This window comes from Crocuta crocuta, unplaced genomic scaffold (assembly GCF_008692635.1).
Source record: "Crocuta crocuta isolate KB4526 unplaced genomic scaffold, BGI_CrCroc_1.0 scaffold178, whole genome shotgun sequence".
NCBI lineage: Eukaryota > Metazoa > Chordata > Mammalia > Carnivora > Hyaenidae > Crocuta > Crocuta crocuta.
Genome location: NW_027532855.1, coordinates 1,018,837 through 1,039,847, shown reverse-complemented (window position 1 = coordinate 1,039,847; position 21,011 = coordinate 1,018,837). Strand labels below are relative to the sequence as shown.

General features: G+C 42.9%; 1 protein-coding gene and 1 long non-coding RNA gene across 3 annotated transcripts; both read left to right on the top strand.

The window, feature by feature from the left end:
* Positions 1-2,253: 2,253 nt before the first annotated feature.
* Positions 2,254-8,022, top strand: LOC144216217 (uncharacterized). The gene is made up of 3 exons (XR_013330609.1): positions 2,254-2,476; positions 6,822-7,007; positions 7,632-8,022. It is a non-coding gene; the product is annotated as an uncharacterized LOC144216217 (long non-coding RNA).
* A 1,107-nt stretch (positions 8,023-9,129) lies between these two features.
* On the top strand, positions 9,130-14,191 carry CSTL1 (cystatin like 1). Of its 2 annotated transcripts, none has more exons than XM_077745494.1 (4): positions 9,130-9,179; positions 9,957-10,208; positions 13,250-13,363; positions 14,102-14,191. In XM_077745494.1, the coding sequence occupies exons 2-4, from the start codon at positions 9,990-9,992 to the stop codon at positions 14,183-14,185; spliced, it is 417 nt and encodes a 138-aa protein (XP_077601620.1). In that variant the 5' UTR covers positions 9,130-9,179; positions 9,957-9,989; the 3' UTR covers positions 14,186-14,191. The 2 variants fall into 2 exon arrangements, with proteins under 2 accessions (XP_077601620.1, XP_077601618.1); XM_077745492.1 differs by having other exon boundaries at positions 9,146-9,258.
* The last annotated feature ends 6,820 nt before the right edge of the window (positions 14,192-21,011 follow it).

The following is a 21,011-nucleotide window of genomic DNA, read 5'->3' as shown; positions in this document are numbered from 1 at the left end:
CTGCTGTTGGCTATGATTTCAATGTTAATGAGTCAAGATGTATGTCAAAGTGTCTTTAAATAAAATACATATAAAACAAGGTTATGTCTTGGGGTGCCTGGGTGGCTCGGTCAGTTGAGCGTCCAACTTCGGCTCAGGTCATGATCTCATGGTTCGTGGGTTCGAGCCCCGCTTTGGGCTCTGTGCTGACAGCTAGCTCAGAGCCTGGAGCCTGTCTTCAGATTCTGTATCTCCCTCTCTCTCTGACCCTCCCCTGATCATGCTGACTATCTCAAAAATAAATAAAACATTAAAAAAAAAAGCAAAAATATTTTTTTAAAAAAAACAAGGTTATGTCTTAGTGGGTTGACAAAAAATATGACCAGAGACTCAAAGGAACCAAACTTGTGCTGTCCTTAAATGCAATGGTTCAGTATTTGTTAACTCAGTGTTTATGGTGACTTTATAGACCATAATTATTTTGATTGATGAAAATTAGCTGTATGTATGCTGGGAAGCTGTCTCGATAAAGACAATGAAATGAAGCCAGATATGGAATCTCTCTTTCCCAATCCCTAAGGAATAGACAAAAAAGTAAAAGACTAGCAACTCTTCTAGAAGATTAAGACAGAGGGAAATGTCCATATGTCTGATCACGTTGCCCCCCTTGTTCCCCATCCCACTCATATCCTGCTTTATGCTGCTCTCTGTCCCAGGATGCTGACCTGTAGGGAGTCCATCGATAGGGTCCTGTGCCTTCTGGTCTCTTTGTTGCATTAGGCCAATGAGGTGCCCAGCATGAGGTAGAGGGCAGAAGGTAAGTAAGATCACAGCATTTGTTTCCAATCCTTCTTCAGAGTGGCCAGCTGAGGCTCCCTGATGTCTAGATCCCTCCCTACATCTTCCAACAAATGACAACCATGTGCCGTGGATTCCCTTGCACCTGCAGCACTGTAAGTACCTCCAAAATAAACCTTCCTATAGCAAGTGTACCTCTGTTTACTGTGGGGACCCTGACTGACACACTCCCAGCTTGTTACATGGGGTGTAACCTTGAAACTCAAACTATAAAAGGCTCATATGAGAAAGAAAATCTTGGGCCAGTCTTACTCATGAATATGGATACAAGATTCTGAACATGATATTAGCAAACACACCATGCTCAAAAATATTAATGGTTATGGACATAAGTGTGAAATGCTTAACTTCAAAACTTTTAGAAGTTTTGTTTTTTGGGGTTTTTTAACTTGTTTTTTTTAATTGAAGTATGGTTGACACACAATGTCACATGAGTTCCAGGTGAAAACTTTTAAGAGTTTTAAATGAAAATACAGGAAAGTCACTTCATGACCTTGCTTTCCTAAATGAGACATCAAAACTGCAAACCATAAGAAAAAAATCAATACATTCACTCCATTAAGATAAGGATTTCTTTTCACTAGCATAGCATAACTCAAATGAAAAGACAAAACCATAACCCAGAAAAAGATATTTACAGCAAATAACTCTCCAAATAATTATTACTAAGGATAAATAAATCTTACAAATCAATGGTAGGCAAACAACCAAATAGAAAAGATAGGCAAAGGACTGGAACTTGAAGACGTGAAGTTTACAACAAAGTTTTGGCCTGCTTCAGCATTTGCTGCTTGTTGCATCAGGAGATGGTGGGCTTCTCATGGAGAAACAGCAGGAGAGCAGGAGATCAGAAGCAGAAGCACAGCAGTCTACAGAGGCTGCATGGTTTTTATTTGATTTCAAAATGAGACATGATGGTTATTTAAATTGCATAGCCTGCTAAAGAGCTGGTCAACCAAAGCCGCACCAGGGAAAACAGCTACAGGAAGGAGAACAAAAGTGGGGGTCCTGGGTGGCTCAGTCAGTTAAGCATCCCTTGATCTCTGCTCAGGTCATGATCTCGCAGTTCTGAGTTCAGGCCCTGTGTTAGGCTCTGTGCTGACAGTGCAGACCCTGCTTGAGATTCTGTCTCTCCTTCTGTCTTCCTGCCCGCCCCCTGCTCACTCTCTCTCTCAAAATAAATAAATAAATTTAAAAAAAAATTTAAAAGAAGAAGAAGAAAAAGAAATGAGACCAAAGGCTGCATGAAAGATGATGGCCTGCCAACAAACCATGCCACTCTGGGGCTCCAGATGGGAATCCTACAGAGACAGTGGGAATGTTCTGTCCCTTGTGACATCTCTTACATTCTGAGCCTCATGATTTCTCAGGTTTCCTTGTCTGGAAAGAGTAAATTTACACTGAGCCTTTTGGGACAGTGCCAGCTCTGAGCCATCTGTAGTACCACCTTGTCATTGTTGACATTCTGCGCCTGTGTGCTGGCCTGCTCCCCAGGACCATCTGAAGCCAATGTCAGTCGCATCCTTCTGCTGCAGCCCCAGGGATGAGGGCTCAGGGGCTCAGGGGTGCAGCGGGTTGCTGTTGCTGATAGCCTAGGCAACGCTCCCTTTCATCCTCTCTTGGGAGAGTACTCAAGCAGGTACCCGGATGGCAGATTGCTTTTTGCTGGGCTGGCCTTGAAGGGTTTCGGTGGCAGGGTGGGTCTCAGATAGATTTGCTTCTTGCCAGGGCAATATCGAGGCCAGCAGCCAGTTGAGAGCAGGACAAAGAAGAGTTTTTCAAACAGTGTTTGAATGAATGAATGAATGAATGAATGATGAATGAATGAATGAAATAAGGTGGAAGAACTCAAATGAGATCAACCCTGCTGTTTGCAAAGGCATATTTGTTTTCTGAGAGTTGTCACATCATGATTCTTCTCTCAGTGCCTATGATGTCAATGGCAATGGGAATGGAGAGAGGGCAAGAGCAGGGAGGTCACAAAAAATAGCCTGGAGCCCCAGGGCAGTTCTACTTGCTTCATCCCTATGGCTTCTGGAGGAGGTTTCTCCTTCTTGAAATAGTCAACAGGATTGAGCCCTGTGTGCCAGGAACTATGCTAGGCATTTCTGTACCTTTTACAATAATCTGATGAATTTGCTATTACACCAATTTCATAGATGAGGAAACAGACTCAGAAGGTAAAGCAGCTTCCAAGCAACAGTGGAAGGGCTGCCCCACATCTGACTCTGCTCTGCAGCTCTCTGACCCCTCACAGCAGTCCCAGGCCCCACAGTGAGAACAGAACTCACCAGCCTGGATGGCTGGGTAGAGGATGGTCTATGCGGCTATCTGTCCTGGAACATACCTGGCATCCTAGAGCATGAATTCTCACCTATTAGATGACCTCCAGGTCCCCTCCTGCTTTGGGGAGCAGTGGCACTCCAATTTGGGTTTCCAATCAGAAGCAAATCATGATGAGCAATGTTTTGACCAGACTGATGAGTGATCTATGCAAGCCCAAGGGAGTTGGGGGTCAAGGAGGAGCCTAAGAAGTTCATCTGAGGTGGAGGGGCAGGAATGACAAGATAAGATGGAAAAGTGGGATAAAAACCATAGCCAGGAGATTCCCCGTTTCCAAACTCCTGAGCCCACACAAACAGAGCCTTACTGCCTACATTGATAAGACTCATTCTCCCTCTATCTCCTGCTAATTTTTCCCTGGAAGCAGCCTGACAAAGAATTTCCAAGCCTGGTTGTCAATAGACAAAACCAGGAAGTTGTGCAGCTCACAGATAGCTCCCCATGTACTCCCACCACGTGACCCACATACCACACAGGTGTGGGCTCATGGAAGACAAATCCCATACACTTGCCACTATGACTGCTCCAGCAGTGGTCCTACTACCAGGTTCATCCTGTAAGTCAGAAGGCCTGGTTTGCCAGGCTCTTGGAAAGACGCTTATTCTTTCTTAAGCACCAACTACTAATGAGGCTAACTTCTTTCCTCTGGATGGTGCATCAGCAAATGAGAAGTTGGCCTGGGCCCAGGAAGGTGGGAGGTGCTGAGGCGCAGGCCTCAACCTTCTCATACTTGCCCCTCTGTGACTCTGGACAAGGGCAGCCTTTTCTTGGCTTTGTTTTTTTATTAATTTTTTAATGTTTACTTGTTTATTTTGGGAGAGACAGAGACAAAGTGAAGGAGGGAGGGGCAGAGAGTGAGGGAGAGAGAGGGTTTCAATCAGGCTCTGTGCTGCCAGCGCAGAGCCTGATGTGGGGCTTGAAGTCACACCCCTGAGATCAAGACCTGAGCTGAGATCAAGTCAGATGCTTAACCTACTGAGCCACTCAGGTGCCCCTAAAGTACCTTTATCCCATGGAAAAAATTAGAGTCCCTGTTTTCCTGTTCTTTCACAGTTGTAACCAGGCAACACAATTTCCTATTATTCAGTGAAAGTAAATAGGTTTTCTATTATCTCCTTGTTCAGTAGACATGACCAGGCCATACATAGAGCCAGGGCCTGTACCTCCCTGTTGTTCATGGAAATAATCAAGTTTCCTATAATAGAAAATAGGAAAGTATATATTGGTGTCTGCCTCTGGTTCTGGCACAGAACTCCTGAGACCCTTGTAATTTCCTATGTGGTAAGTGAATTAAGAGCCTCTTTTGTTCTAATATTTGGTCTTTGAGCCTGGTTCCTGGCATAGAGCTCCTGAAATTGTTGTATTTCCTAGGTGATAGGAGTGCCTTTTGTTCTAATGAGGTGATTTTAGATGGGTTCTTGGATGGAGGCTGGTCACCAGACAGAACAACCCGTGTTTAGAAACTTGGAATTTTTAGCCCTGTTCCCCACTTTCTTGAGAAGGGAGAAGGGCTAAAAATGGAATTAATGATGGATCATGCCTAAATGATGAGGTCTCCATAAAATCCATAAAGTATAGGGTTTGGAGAGCTTCCAGTTTGGCCATCACGTGAAGGTACCAAGAAAGTTGCCCTCCAGGACAGGGCATGGAAGCCTTCCCAAATACTTTGCCTTATACCTTCTTTCCATCTGGATGTTCATCTGTATCCTTTGCCATATCCTTTTTTTTTTAAATCGTTTATTGTCAAATTTGTTTCCATATAACACCCAGTGCTCATCCCATAAGTGCCCTCCCCCACGCCCATCAGTCCTCAGTTTTTTCTCAGCATTCAAGAGTCTCTCATGTCATATCCTTTTATAATAAACTTGTAAAAGTGTTTCCCTGAGTTCTATGAGTCACTCTAGCAAATTAATCAAACCCAAAAGGGGGCCATAGGAACATCAGATTTACAGGCAGTTGGTGAGAAGCATAAGCTGACAACTTGAACTTGCACCTGGCATCTGAAGGTGGTGATGATGGTGCGGCAATCTTGCAGGACTGAGTCCTTCACCTGTGGGGTCCGATGCTGTCTACAGGCAGAGTGGACTTGTAGAACACCCAGCCAGTCTTGGAGAAAATTGCTTTTTTGGGGAAGACCCACATGTATTTGGCAGCCAGAAATGTCAGGAAGTATATTTTGCAAGATGGAAAAGAATACTCATGGGAGAAAAAGACTATAGATAGGGAAGAGAGGGTGTTTTCCCTACCCAGGTGGGAAACTGAGTTTTTTCCTTTTTACCTACCTTTCCTTTTTCCATGGAAATATCTAGAAACCCTACTTTTCCCTAATTCCCTGGACATGACCAGGCTCCCTGTGTCCCCTTATTAAAAGGATATAATCAGCCCCTCCCATTGCTTCCTTATAGACTTTCATAGACTTAACCAGGCCACATGTTTTCTGCTTATTCCATGGACATGGCCATGTTTCCAATTTTCTTCTTATTCCTGGACATATAAGGATTCTACTTTCCCTTTATTCCATGGGAAACAATCAGACCCCATGTCTTTCCCTATTTCACAGACACTATTAGGCTTCCTATTTTCCTCTTTGTGCATGTACATGCCAAGTTCCCCGTTTTCCCTCCTTTTGCATACTCACATTCCATGGGCATGGCCAGGGTCTCTATATTCCCCTCACTACATAGACATAGTCATGGTCTCTAATTATTTTCTTTTTCTATGGACACATGGGACTGCCTGTTTCCCTTTCATTTCGTAGATATGGCCAAGGCACTCTGCTTTCCCCCTATTCTATTGGTATAATGAAGTTCCCTACTTTGTTGTGTTACAGGGACATAGTCAGCACTGTATTTTCTCCTCATTGCATGGAAATAATCAAGCATAATAATTTCCCTTTCCATGGATTTTATCAGGCTCAGTGTTTTTTTTAATCTTAATTCATGAACATTTCCAGGCCCCTTGTATCCCATGGACATGTCCAGGATCCTTCATTTCCCCCTCATTTTATGGGCATTATATTGTTGCCTTTCTTGTGATCTATTCTGGATGTAGTCAGGCAATTTATTTACTCTTTATTCTGTGATTTTAATCAAACTCCCTGATTGTTCCTTACACCACAAGCATTATTGGAATCCTATTTTCTCTTCATTCCATGGACATAACCAAAGCCACCATTTCCCCCTCAACCTATGGAAATCATCCATCCTCCTGTATTTTTCCTCTAATCCACTGATATAATATTGATCCCTATCTTCATCTTATCCCCTGCATATTATCAGGTCCCCTATTTTTCACTTTCCATTCAGCATAGAATTGATGAGGCCTCCTATTTCCCTCCATTTCCATGGATGTTTTTATTTTTTTCCCTTTTTCCCTTATCCAGGAGCATGACCAGGGCCTCTGTTCTCCATCCTTTCAGGGAAATAATCACCCCTCTGACTTTCCCTGAATCCATGCTGTGGAGGGCTGAATAATGACCCACTGTAAGATGCCCACATCCTAACCCCGGGAACTTGTGAGGATTGTCTTACGTGGTAAAGAAGGACTTTGCAGATGTGACTTAGTTCAAGATTTTGAGATGGACAGATCACTTGGGACTTTTCAAGTGGGTCTTAAATGCCATCCATATTTCCTTACAAAAGGCAGGTAGACCGAAGAGAAGGAGGTCATATGCCCACAGAAGTAGAGATTGGGGTGATGTGGCCACAAAGCAAGAAATAGCAGCAGCCAGTGGACTTTACCCCAGAGCCTCTAGAGAGAGTTCAGCCCAGCCAACACCTTGATTTTGGTCTAGTGAAAATGACTTCAAATTTCTGGCCTCCAGAATGGTAAGACAATACATTTCTGTTGTTTTAAACTACCAAGTTTGTGGTAATTTGTTACAAAACCATGGGAAACTAATGCACATGGACACATCCATACTCCCAATTTTCTCTTATTCAGTGGACATTTTAGTGGGTTGAACTGTGGTCCCCAAAAATATATGTGCAAATCTTAGCCCTTAGTACCATGAATGTGAACTTATTTGGATATAAAGTCTTTGCAGACCTAATTAAGTTAAGCATCTTAAGATGAGATCACATTGGATTTAGGGTAGGCCTCAAATCCAATGACTGATATTCTTAAGAGAAAGAAGGGAGAGATTTGAAAGAAATATACAGAAGAGAAGGCCATGTGGAGACTGGCAGAGATTAGATTTATGCTGCTATAAGCCAAAGAACTCCAGAAATGCCAGATAAAATCCCCATTTTCTGTTTTATTCTATCTATATCGCCAGGGTCTGTGTATTTTTTTCTTATTCCATGGAAATTACTGGGGACTAATTTTTCTCTTACTTTATTGGCATAACCAAGGTGCATATTTCTATAAGTAGATCAATTTTTTAATGTGTTTAGCCCTATGTTCTTAGATTTTCTAATATGGCTCACTGAATGTTGCTTTTCCTTCCTCAGGTCCACAGTCTGATGGGCATATCGTTTCCAGGACAAGCTGCCCTTGTCCGGGTCTGAACACTCACACATATTACTCAGAACCCTTATGTATCTATTTGACAATGACACTCCTACAGCTCTGGGTCAGGGTATTCCAAAGCAGCTACCTCCCTCAGCTGGACAAGTCCTACAAGTCAGGCTCTGAGGCTCAGGGGAGGATGTTGTAACAGCTCTAGCAGGATTTTCACATCAGAGGGTGGTCTGTGTTCTGGAGCAGTTGGTGTCCAACACACCATGGGCTTGAGCATGTGGGTTCAGAATCATAAAAGAATCACCCAGAGGATGTTTCTGAGCACTGACTGATGCCTGACCTGGAAACAGGTTGTTTGCTTCATGGATTTAGTCTCCACCACAAACCAAGATTAGTAGTTTTCCCCATTCTCATTCTCATATTATACATGAAAAAAACAGACTTGGAGATTAACTATCTCTCCTAGAGTCACCCAGCAAGGGATCTGAACTCAGGAGAGTTGGTGCTAGGTGGTGCTGCTTCTCAAAGACTGAAGTCCCATTTATTTTTGAACATTTTAGCCTTTATTTTGAAATAATTTCAGACTTAGAAAAAGGCAGCAAAAGTTGCATGAATGTTTGTCATACACTTCATCCCACTATCCCAAATGTTAGCATCTTTTTAAACTAAAAATGAAATGGTAAAAACTAGAAAGTTAACATTGGTGAAATGCTATGAACTGATCTACAGACTTTCACATTTCATCAATTGTCTTGCTAATTTTTTTTCTTCAGGATCCCATTGAGGATCCCACCTGAACAAAAGTTTTTAAATGGGGAGCTATTATAGGCTTCTCGGTGCAGGTGATGGGGTTTAGGACATACTACACCAAAATATGGCACCTTGGCACGTTCAAGATTGTAAACCAAGGGAGTTTGAGAAAATGATGAAGCAGGAAGGATACTCTGACCTCCCCAGCACCCCCATCCCTTCTTCCTTGAATGCAGGAGACAAATCTCCCATGTGAAAGATACCCTCCATGTACCAGGAGGATGGAGGACATCCTTATCTCTGGAGACAGGGCATTCAGGACCAAGAAAGCTGTATAAACAAACCTTCTTCACCATTTATTATCCAAAGGCTAAACTCCATTGTTTTGTTAATTCTTTACACATTTATTGTTTCTTTGTCTACAGGGTATATAAGCTTGTTCTGGCTACTTCATGTCTTCATTCTCTTTTGAAGAGAATATAATGCGCATATAAAAGGTCAATTAAACCTGCATGTTTTCCTCCTGCTAGTTAATTCTAAGGTCCAGCCAGAGACCTAAAGAAGGTAGAGGAGAATTTTTCCTGTCTGATGTAAGCAGCACCTAACCTTCAGGGGTCTGCAAGATTAATCTGTGAATAAGGATCAAGGCTTATTCCTCCCTCACTGGGAGGCTAGGATTACCTCACAAAGCTCTGTTGGGGTCACACCAACATAGCAAGAGCTAGGTGCCAGGGCCTGCAGGCACAGTGGGATCCAGCAGCCAAAATCTGTGGTGAGAAAGGTAGCAGGTTAGTAAAGAGAACTTGTCTCTAAAGGAGGCACAGGAAATAGTTGATGGCCAGATTAGACAAGTAGAGCCCACAGAAGGTAAATAGAGTGTATTATGCTCTGTTTCATGTCTCTGATTCCTCATATCCCAGTTCAAATATTACCTTCTCTATAAGCCTTCCCCAATTCCCACAAATGGCACTTCCATTTGTTTCTTACTGCATAGCACTGTAAGGCTCTGTTTTGGGGGCTTTATTCCTCAGTAGATGTGAAGGCAGGGAGAGAGTCTTGTTCATCTTGGCAAGGTGTTTAGAAACTATGCTTGCCTGAATAACTGAAGAACCAAATGGATGTCATAAATATGTGGAAAATGTATGGACCTGAGAGTGAATTGATCAACCATCCAGGGAGATTTTGCAGTTGGTCTTTTTCTCTGTCTAATGTTTATTTATTTAGGGAGAGAGAGAGAGAGAGAGAGAGAGAGAGAGATCACATGCATGTGTGCAAGCAGGGGAAAGGCAGAGAGAAGGGGAGAATCCCAAGCAGGTTTCATGCTGTCAGCACAGAACCCTTCATGGGGCTCTATCTCATGAACTGAGAAATCGTGACTTGAGCCAAAGTCAAGAATTGAATGCTCAACTGACGGAATCACCCAGGTGCCCCACAGGTTGGTCCTTTGATCAGATTATGGATGAGGTTGGGGTCTCAATCTCTGTTTAACCTGGGAAAGCCCATCTGGTGAAGACAGCTGCAGGAGGGTAAGTGAGCTACAGTCTAGCCCCAGCCCACCCTGGCAGGTGCAGTGGATAGGAGGTTTCCAAGGCTGCGAGATGGGAGTTGGATGCTGGAGGAATCCTCTGTTGCTGTTGGCTGCCCTGGTCCTGGCAGCCAGGCTGGGTCAATTTCAAAGGTGGGAAGGCTTCCAGGAGAAGTCCACGAGCATGAAAAACATGAATTCAACACTCAAATTCTTCATTGAAACCTACAACAATGCTAGCAATGACACCTACTTATTTCAAGTTGACAAGCTACTTCGAAGTCAGATGCAGGTTTGTGCCTCGGTTTCTCTGGATGTGGGTAGTGCCCACGTGGACATGCAGGGATATGGTATGGCTCCCAGAGAGAACCAAGTGATGGTTTCACCAAGGTAGGGGGAGGCTTCACTTAGGATGAGCATGCTTTGCAGTTGTTTCGACTCCAGAACTGCCTTAGCTATGCTGTTGAAATGCCAGCCTAAGGACTGGAATGAAACTCTGTTACTCTTGGTCTAAAGTAAAGATGGCCCCTGAGGTTCTCAACTATTCTTCCTTGGGAAGAATTGCTTTTAATTCTGAAAGTAGTCTTACCAGAGTGACAGCAAACGAGGATGATTTTGTTTCCTTTAACGGTTTGCTTTGTTAAAATATATATGTTCTCTATAGGAACAATAGGTTTTCAATGTCCAAGGGCTGTAAAGTCTGGAATTTCTAGCTGTATTCTACAGAAATCTGGAATTGCACAGAGGGTTTTTTTGGGGTCGAGGGAAGAGGGGGAGTGAGGGATAGGCTTCAACCAGATCATCTCTCTTTTTATGTGTTTTGCATACAAAGCTTCTCTGAAATATATTAATCAGGAATTAGGGATAAAAAAAGTTACTTGAAAACCACTTTTGTGGGTCCAAATGCCCCTCAAGTTTACATGGTAAACTATATATAAGTTAGGGCAGAGGCAATAGCACATTTTAGTTCAATTAATCCAATTTGGAAAAAAAAAATTGACAGGAGAAAAGGTCTCTGGCCAGAGAGAGGGGCAGTGGGAACAGGAGGAAGCGGCAAGGGTGGGGAGCAGAGAGGGGCTGGCAGTGTTAGTGTGACGCAAAGTAGGCCTGACATCATAGTGTGTGGACATCAGCCTGTCCCTGTTTCAGTCACATACTCTTGCCCCAAGATGGCGCTTATCAGGACCAAGAACACTGAGGTGACTTGGCCACAAGGTGGTAGCTGTTGACCAAAGGTCTTGCCAAATTAAGAATCCCAGAAGGCCTGTCTTTTGGAATCATCCCATTATCACTAACAGTTAACTCTAAACGAATAGTTTATGAACAAACTTTTAATGTCATTCAAATGTATGAAAGGACAACACGTGTGTCCCTTGGTAGTGGTAATCTGGGTTAGGGACCCTTTCGCCATATGATTGGGTCTGTCCTAATACCTTACAGAGGAGTATAGGAGGTGGGTCTGGTGGGCTGCCTGCACCCAGGCTCTAGGTCACCCTAACTGTGGGATCTTGACCAAATCCCATCCATACTCTCCAGGCCTCAGTTTCCTCATCTGCAAGTGGGTGAAGAATGAGTGAAGCAGTATTTGTGAAAGTAATTGTATTACTATGATGATTCTTCTTATTATCTAGCAGTCCAGTCTAATAATAAATAAGAAAACACTTTGCACACTGAAATGTTAAATTTTTTTAACATTATTTTTTTTTTCTGAGAGACAGAGAGACTGAGCATGAGCAAGAGAGGGGCAGAGAAAGAGAGAGAGGGAGACATAAAATCTGAAGCAGGCTCCAAGCTCTAAGCTGTCAGCACAGAGCCTAACATGGGGCTCGAACTCACAAACCATGAGATCATGACCTAAGCCAAAGTTGGACACCCTGCACACCACAATGTTAGTAAAATTCATGGTCAGTGTTTTAGATTTTTCATACATATGGAACATGATGAAGGTCAGTGTGAAAGCCCTGCAGGATGCCAATGCCTGGATGGAGAGCTGGACTCTGCATCCTAAAGTTCTTCCAATGGCAGAAGTTGGACCACGATGGCAATACCACCCTCAGGCCTCCTTCCCCTACAACCACCTTGAGCTTTTCTGAGGGCACTTTCCTCCAGGGTCAGTGTAGGCACTCTCTCCCTCCACTTCCACCCACCTGGGAGAATGCCAACCCTTCTCCTTTGGTTTGACCCAATACTGGGACAAGGAAGCAGGGACCATCCAGGAGCTTCTCCCCTCCCCTAGGGAGAACTCTCTATCTCCTACATTGACTTGAGGGACCCAGCTATTTCCAACAGAGAACATGACTCATCAAAGCATTTGTTAGAGTTTCATTTCAGGTTGTGTGTCCTCCCTGGGACAAAGGGCTTTTCCAGCCTCTCTACCCTTAGAGTCCTCACAGCCTGACACTTGAACATGAGCACAGAAAGACAAATACCAACATCCAGGAATAACCCTGGTGTGTGTTCTCCATGGTTTACACATTCACTATTCTCCCCATTCTCTAGATGAGAAAACTGAGTCAGGGAGGTGGCAGGGCTTGGCCAAGGAGATAGAGTTGGCGTGGGATAAAGCCAGAACTCAAGCACAATTCTTCGGTCTTCTGTTGCTTTCCCAACTCCATTGCTGCTTCAGAGTAATGTTCCCCACACTTTGCTAAAACGTTTAATAATTCATAATTATTTTAAAATGTGCTTTGTGCATTCAGTGACTAGTGTGCTTCTCTTTAGCCTAGGCAACAACTCCTTGAGCAGTCACAATTATTATCTGGATTCTGTAGTTAAAGAAACAGAGACTGCTGGACATTTGTTCAAGGGCACAGTGTTAGTAGATGGGGAATGAAGACCCCAAATCATTTCAGTTCCTAAGCCTCTGTTTTTCAGCTGTTGTTGCTAAACTTCCTTTCAGGTTGGTTGGGAAGGAGAGTAGGGAGGGAGAACATGGATGAAACTGAGAGACAAGATGCACCCCTATGGATTACGAGGGTCACATGTATAGATATGACAGGTATTCTGAGACTGCTGGTAGCCAAGCTCCATGTCTTGCCTCCCTCATCCTGGGGGTTCAAGGGAGACAGGCAAGAAGCCATCTGTGGCTGCAGCAGTGAAGCCAGCCCAGAGCAAGGGGCAGGGCTCTCTATCTGCTGGGGATTGGCAGGGGTCTCAGCTGCCAGTGCACGTTCTCCAGCTGGGAGGGGAAGAGGGAGCCGTGCTTTGGGTGGATAAGCTCTGGGAAGAGGGGCTGTGACTCCTGGGGCTTTATCTCTGTCCTAGCTTTACCTGGTGAGGACCAGCAACTGGATGCTTGGAGTCAATACTAATAGTGGCACTGTTTCTCGGTAGCTGACGACTGGAGTGGAGTATATGGTTACTGTGAAGATTAGCCGGACCAAATGTGAGAGGAATGGCACAAAGAACCACTCATGCCCCATTCAAAACAAAAAAAAGCTGAAAAAGGTGTGTGGTGGCAGTCTTTGAGCAGGGCCTTGTGATAAGAGGGAGAAAAGTAAAAATTTAAAAAGTAGACCGGAATTGGACATTGACCGCTTTTTCAGCTGTGTGGATATGGCAGGGTGAGGGCTAGGCCAAGCATCTCCTGATGCCACTGGAGGTGCCCAGAGATGGGAGAAAGATTGGACAGTCTCCTTACCTGCAGCTGGTACAGTGTTGGCCACAGGCCTTCTGTCTCCTCTCCTAGTCCCATCCTGTCCCTCAGGGGGAAGTGGTTTACTTCCCTGGAGATTTACTGTGGTCTTGACGCACACTCTCCAGGTCCCTGAAGATTGTCTAGTTTTCTTCTTATCTTCCAGCCTCTGCTCATCTTTTCTGCCTTTTCCCAGTTCCTCCTGGTGATACCACCTGTAGGCTGGCAGACATGAGAAGTCCTCTGTGCCCGAGTGCAGGTGCAGGTGGAGTGCTGTCCTGCCCAGGCCTCATCCCTGGGTTCCCTGGGCTGCAGACTCCAGGCACACCTGTTCCAGGTCCCAAGTGACTGGGCAGGGGGCGCCCATGGTGACATCCCTGTTCAGGCTGGCCCCATGCTGCCCCACCAGGTGACTGTGAGCAGATCTCCCTCACCCATATGGTCAGCGTGCAGACACAGTGACTGGTCCAGACTCCCCAGATAACGGCCTGGGGCAGGGGCAGAAGCTTTTTATTCACTTTCAAAAAGTGGTTTTCTTTCTCCTTCCACAGAGTTTCATTTGTGATTTTTTGGTGTACACTGTGCCCTGGATGAACTACTACCAACTCTGGAACAACTCCTGTCTGGAGGCTTGAATGTATTGGTGCAAAGATCTTTGATGGCCACAGTGTGCACTTTCTATTAGACTTCTGAAGGGCCTCATTCCCTCTCAGCAGGAACCACTCACACTTGCACACACTTATGTACATGCATGTGCACTCACAATGCACGCATACACAGACACATTCACACATATGCAGTCTCACACACCACACTCATATGCCCACACACTCACACTCACTCATGAACATGTTCAGTGGCCCTTAGGGGGCTGGTACAATTTGAACAGAAGGCTGTTCACTCTTTGGAAGAAACTCAGTTTTTCTACTTTGGCATGTATCTCTGAGGCTTGTTGTGATTCAGGCACATCCTGACCTCTGGCCTGAGCTTGCAGGAGCTCTGTTTCTTCCCCACACTCTTTGACTTACACATCTTTGTGAGTGTGGCTGGGGTCCCCAAGTTCACTAGTCCAGTAACTCAGTAGGAGGACTCCCAGTACACAGCACACAGTTGTACTCACAGCTATGACTTATTACAGTGAAAGGACACAAGACAAAACCAGCAGAGGGAAAAGACTGATAGGGAGAAGTTTTGGGGAACTAGATGCAGGTTTTCAGAGTCCTCTCCTGGTGCAATCACATGCGTGCATTTAGTTCCCCAGCAGTGGGGTGTGATAACATGTATGAAATGCATTTCCCAGGGAAGCTCATCAGAGACTCAGTGCCACAGGTTTTCCCTGGAGATGCACACATAGGGAACCTCTGCCTAGCATGTGTCCAAACTTCAGACTCCCAGAAGAAAAGCAGGTGTCTGGCACAAATCACATTGTACAAACAGTGTAGACACAATGAGGTCCTCTAATCACTTGGGAAAAGTTTATATCAGTGTAGGGAACTGTTTACCATCCAGGTTCCCACACTCCAACCAAGGCCAACTTTACAAGTGACCTTTCCAAGGGCAGCAGTCTTGGCTGGCTGTGTAAACTCTTTCCTTCACAGAGAGTTCCTGAGCCTCCCATGTCTTCTTTGCTAGTGGAATGAGACTTATGGTGTCTTCCCTCATGTGACTCATAGTTGAGTAGAGAAGGTGCACACTGGACCAGAAATGGGGAGCAGATGTGGGCTGAGAACTTCCTCAGGGACCATACCTACCAGCACACTCATAATGGCAACTTGAGAGAATATTTCCAATGGGGGAGAGTTAACACACAAACTAGAACTTCAAATTCACTTGACAGGCTTCAGGGAGAAGGGAGAGTAGAGGTGCAGTGTTAAATGTGGGGAAATTTTCATGAAAGAAAAAAGCCTGGAGTATCCAGTTCTGCAAGTCTAATGTCATTGAGGCTCAGTGGGTGCCTGGCATGGGCCTTCTCTCCTCACTTTCTCATTTGGTTGCAACAATCCTATGAAATGGCAACTCTCACTTCCATGTTACAGGTGAGGAGCCTCTCTCCAGATTCTACCATCCTAGCTGAGTTTGGCCTGTTAGTTGAACTTTTACAAATGGAATCATACAGTATATATTCTTTTGTTTTTGGCTTTTTTTCACTCAACATATTTCTGAATTCATTCATGTTGTGTGTAATTTTAGTTCACTTTAAGATTGTTAGAATCCCATTGTGTGAATATACCTAACTGTATTTATCCATTCTACTGATAATGGACTTTACGGTAGTTTCTAACTACTTAGAATAGTAACTATTAAGAATGAACAACCATGTGTGTGTCTGATGAAGGACATATGCATGTGCTTCTGTTGGGTACACACCTAAGGATAGAATTGGTGGACAATAGAACATGTGTACATCCAAATTTTAGCTAATATACTCAAGATTTTTAAAACCATTTTTACATATTTTACTTAATTTACCTCTCTAATGCTACTTAATTATTGATTTAAACCTTGTTCAACTTCTTTTTAAAAATTTTTAATGTTTTAATTTATTTTGAGAGAGAGATAGAGACNGAGTTCTTTATAGATTTTGGATATTAACCCTTTATCTGATATGTCATTTGCCACTATATTTTCCCATTCCATTGGTTGCCCCTCTGAGCTACTGTGAGAAGAGACATGTGGGGAATAGTCATGAGACACCCTTGCCCCTTCCAGCAATAGTATCAGCAGAGGCCAGGGACGGAGAGGCTGAACCCCCACTGCATCCAGCTGTAGTGAAGATTCCCCTCACCCGTGTCAACCTGGCCTTCAGTCCCCACCTGGAAGTGATGAGATGTTGCCCCTCTTTCCTGTAGAGCCCATTAAAGGCTTGCTAAGAGAGATGTAGGTGAGATCCAGGGGTACAATATGAAAACACCCAGGTTTTAATAGAAAACGCTTGTCCTACTAGGAATGAGGAAAATGTCAACTTAAATGAGAAAAGACAATGAACAGATGGAAACAGAGATGACACAGATCTNCCATATGTTTACACATATAGGAGGATTAGGAGGAACTTAACGGAGGACCATGGGGGAGAAGAAGGGAGAAAATAATGGGGGAGAGGGAGGGAGGCAAACAATGAGAGAATCGTGAATGCCGAGAACAAACTGAAGGCTGATGGGAGTGGGGGAGAGGGGAAGAGGGATGATGGGTATGGAGGAGAGCACTTGTGAGGATGAGCACTGGGTGTTATATGGAAACCAACTTGACAATAAAGTGTTTAAGAAAAAAAAGACAGAGAAAAAAGTCTTGAAAGCAGTGATAGAAAAGACACCTTCCCTTTAGGGTTAAAACTCAATTTGAATGACAACAGATTTCTCATCATAAACCATGGACACCAGATGTGCTGCAATGTTTTTCAGGGGCTAAAAGAGAAAACTGTCGATCTAGAATCCTGTATCCACCAAAAATATCCTTCAGGAATAAAAGGAAAATCAAGCCATTCTCACATAGAGGGAAAATAGAGAATTTGCACCAGAAGATCTTCATTAAAATAATAGATAAAAAAGTTCTCTGAATAAAAAGAAAATTCAGTATAAGAGAAGGACTCTTGGAGCATCAGAAAACAAGAACATAAAAAGTAAAACTATGGGTAAATACAATAGGTATTCTTTCTCTTGAATTTCTAAATTATGTTTGATGGTTAAAGCAAAAATTGTGTCATTGTCTTATGTGGTTTCCAATGTATATAGAAGAAATATTTAGGATATTTGTAAATGAGGAATAATAAAGGTGTAAGTGTGAGGTAAACTTTGTATACTTCATTCAAATTCATAAAATATCAACACCAGTAGACTGACAAGTTATGTATACATAATATCATATCTAGAACAACCAGTAAGAATGTTATGCAGAGAGATATACCAAAAATAGTATAGATACAAAAAATGGAATTCTTTAAAAAATGTTCAAGTAACTCATAGGAGGGAATATGAAGAAAATAGAAACAAAACGCAGAGAGAAGAAAAAAATAAATGTAAGCCCTGTCAGTAATTATATTAAATAATATTTGCAAACTACATGTAAGTGGTCTAAATAAGCCAAATAAAGGACAGAGATTGGTAGAGTTGATTTAATAAAATATGACCCAACTATATAGTGTCTATAAGAAACTTAATTCAAATATAATGATGTGAGTAAGTTGAAAGTGAAACGATGAAAAAAAGTTATATTATGTAAATATAATAAAAGAAGATATATTAATATCAGATAAAATAGACTTCTTAGTAAAGAAAATTACCAGGGATACAGAGAGGCATTATATAATGATACATCCTTTGAAAAATAGTTTGGCAGTTTATTTTAAGGAATACCCTAAAAAATACTTTATTCTATGATGCAGCAATTGCACTCCTCAGCATTTATCCTAGAGACATGAAAACTTGTGTCCACACAAAAACCTGTAAATGATTGTTCACAGAAGCATTACTTGTGATAACCCCAAACTTGAAAACAACAAACACATCCTAAAATGGGTAAATAGTTAAACTGTGGCTCTGGAGTATACCATGGAATACTACTCAGCAGTTAGTATTTCATGCTAACGTAAAACATGTTGGATGGATCCCAATGGCATTGTCACCAATCTCAAAATGTCACATACCATAATGATTCCGTGTATATAACATTCTCTTTTTATTTATTTATTTATTTATTTATTTATTTATTTATTTATTTATTTATTTAGAGAAAGAGCATGAGTGGGGGAGGGGCAGAGAGGGAAGGAAACACAGAATTGGAAACAGGCTCCAGGCTCTGAGCTGTCAGCACAGAGTCTGATGCGGGGCTTGAACTCACCAGCTGCGAGGTCACGACCTGAGCTGAAGTTAGTCATTTAACCCACTGAGCCACCCAGGCGCCCTTATATAACATTTTCAAACTGGCACAACTAAGGAGATGTAGCATAAGCTAGTGGTTGCCAGGAGTGTCAGATGGTGGGGAAAGGGAGATTTGACTCTAAAGGGGTTGTAAGAGTATCTCTATATCTTGATTGTGGTGCTAGCCACACCAATCTACATATATGACAAAATAACCATGCAAACTATATCAGTGTAAATTGCCTGCTTGTGACATTTTTTCTTTTTTTTTTTTAATATTTATTTTGAGAGAGAGAGGGAGGGAGGGAATCTTAAGCAGATTCCGTGCTCAGTGTGGAGTCTGATGCAGGCTCAATGCCATGACTGGGAGATCACACCCTGAGCTGGTATCAAGTTGGATGCTTAACCAACTGAGCCACCCAGTCACCCTGCTTATGGTAGTTTTCTGTAAGTACAAAAGATATGACCATGCAAGGAAACTAGATGAAGTATGCAAGCGACCTCTCTGTGCTATCCTATAACTTTCTTTTTATTGTTTCAAAATTAAAAATGAGAATAAAAAAAAACCTGTGTGCTGAGAAATCCAAAAGATGAACAGGCACAAACGTTCTACCTTTCCTTTATTCCATCCCAGGTTAATAATCCCTGCCTTCAGACAAAGTAGTTAAAATGCTGAAGATAGTTGAATCACTGATTAATATTAAATTACGACAGAAGGTAAACTTACTAGTCATTAACATTTATTTAAATATTTGCTTTGACTCGTGTATCATATGATTCCATATATGAAATGTTCAGAATAGGTAAGTCTATATATAGAGAGATTAGTGGTTGCCTAGGGCTGATGGGAGTGGAGAGGCTGGGGGTGACAGCTTAGTAGCTCTGGGTTTCTTTTTGGGGTAATAAAAATGTTCTAAAGTTGATTCTGGGCAACAATGCAACATGTGTACAAGTCATTCATGTTTTGCTACTTCATTTCTTTTTATTGCCAAATAATATTCCACTGTATGCGTATACCACAATTCGTTGATCCATTCGTGAATTAGTACACATTTGGGTTGTTTCCACTGTTAAAAAAGAGGGGCGCCTGGGTGGCTCAATCCGTTAAGTGTTCAACTTTGGCTGATGGGGGTGGGGAGAGGTGGGGAAGGGGGGGTGATGGGCATGGAGGAGGGCACTTGTGGGGATGAGCACTGGGTGTTACCAACTTGACAATAAACTATTAAAAAAAATAAATAAATATTTGCTTTGAGTTAGGCACTGTGTTAAGCAATTACATGCACTATCATCATTAATAGTTATAACTATACCTCAAAATAGGTACTGTTATTCTCAGTTAAAGATGTGGAAATTGTAGGCTAGCATTTTTCTGGATAGTTGGTGGAGGGCAATCTTTCCTGGGCCTCACCTGAAAAAGGGTCCTCAGCACTCCAGAACTTTGGTAGGGAGCATAAAACGCTAACATTTTATTCTTTCAAAACTCCCCTATCTCCCACTGGTAGAGACTTAGTGTATCTACTTTGTATCCCAGCGCACAGTCCACGTGTGGAAAGAGTACCCTGTCGGCACTCTACTTTTATCCTCTCACATCTTGTCTTTCTATGAACGCCAGCTCCAAATGCAGCATCTATGCTCCTTTATCTCTGGCTGCCTGCTCTGCGTTCAAGCCACCTCAGGCCTGCGGTTCCAAGAAATTAATGCCTCCTTCCTAGGAAATTTTCTGCAGCCAATAATTAACTGGGGCTGTTGGGTAAATACCCCAACTCCCTTTCCCTTCAGGTAGACACATGCTGTGATGCTGTGTGTGTGTGTGTGTGCGTGTGTGTGTACGCGTGTGCTTGCAGGCATGCACGTGTGCATGTGTGTGAAAGAGAGAGAGGTATGAGTGTGAGTGTGTGTGTTTATGTATCCTATAATGTACCTAGAGTTCCCAAGTGGTATTAAATCACATGGCTTTTGCCTCAACTTTTGAGGATGAGATCTTTTTCTCCCCTGCTGGATGTGAATGAGGACAGATGTGACCTAGTGAGTTGTTGGCAGCCCTCTTGAGATCACATGAAGGAAGTGGAGTGAAGACATGAAATTATATTGTTCAAAATCCTGAATGAAACTGTTGGCTGGGTGGAAGCAGGAGTTGCTTATTCCCCATGGCTAATATGGCACCCATGAGAAGGGATTCCCTTTAACATGGCATTCCTGGTTTCTCTCCATCTTTACTCATATCTCTCCTGGAGGAATTATTCTGATTGTCCTATCTGGGAAGAATAATGTAGGCATGGTAGTCCCCTTATTCCTCCTTCCCACACAGGCAGCTTCCTTGGTAACTTTAGGAGAGGAAGTTTCTCTGAAAAAACCTACTCTGGTCCAATTTTGCTGATGCTGGGGGTGTAAGTCTAACTCTAGAGTTTGGTGTTAGAATGTGCACTTTCATGCAAAAATAATGCATATCTCCCAACTTAGTCCTTGTCAGCAACAAAGACACTTATCTTTAAAAAAATTACTTGTATTATTTCTCCTTATTCAACACATTAGACAAGTAAAGAGGTAGTCTTCATTGGGCCCCTCAGAGATGGCATGATCTTATTTGATCATGTAGGTAACTTAGAAT

Bases quoted from the DNA above. Each gene is read 5' to 3' on its own strand.
- CSTL1 (XM_077745494.1), top strand. From the start codon at position 9,990: ATGGGAGTTGGATGCTGGAGGAATCCTCTGTTGCTGTTGGCTGCCCTG. The intron at 10,209-13,249 runs GTTTGTGCCTCG...GTTTCTCGGTAG, and splicing joins TACTTCGAAGTCAGATGCAG to CTGACGACTGGAGTGGAGTA. The intron at 13,364-14,101 runs GTGTGTGGTGGC...CTCCTTCCACAG, and splicing joins ACAAAAAAAAGCTGAAAAAG to AGTTTCATTTGTGATTTTTT.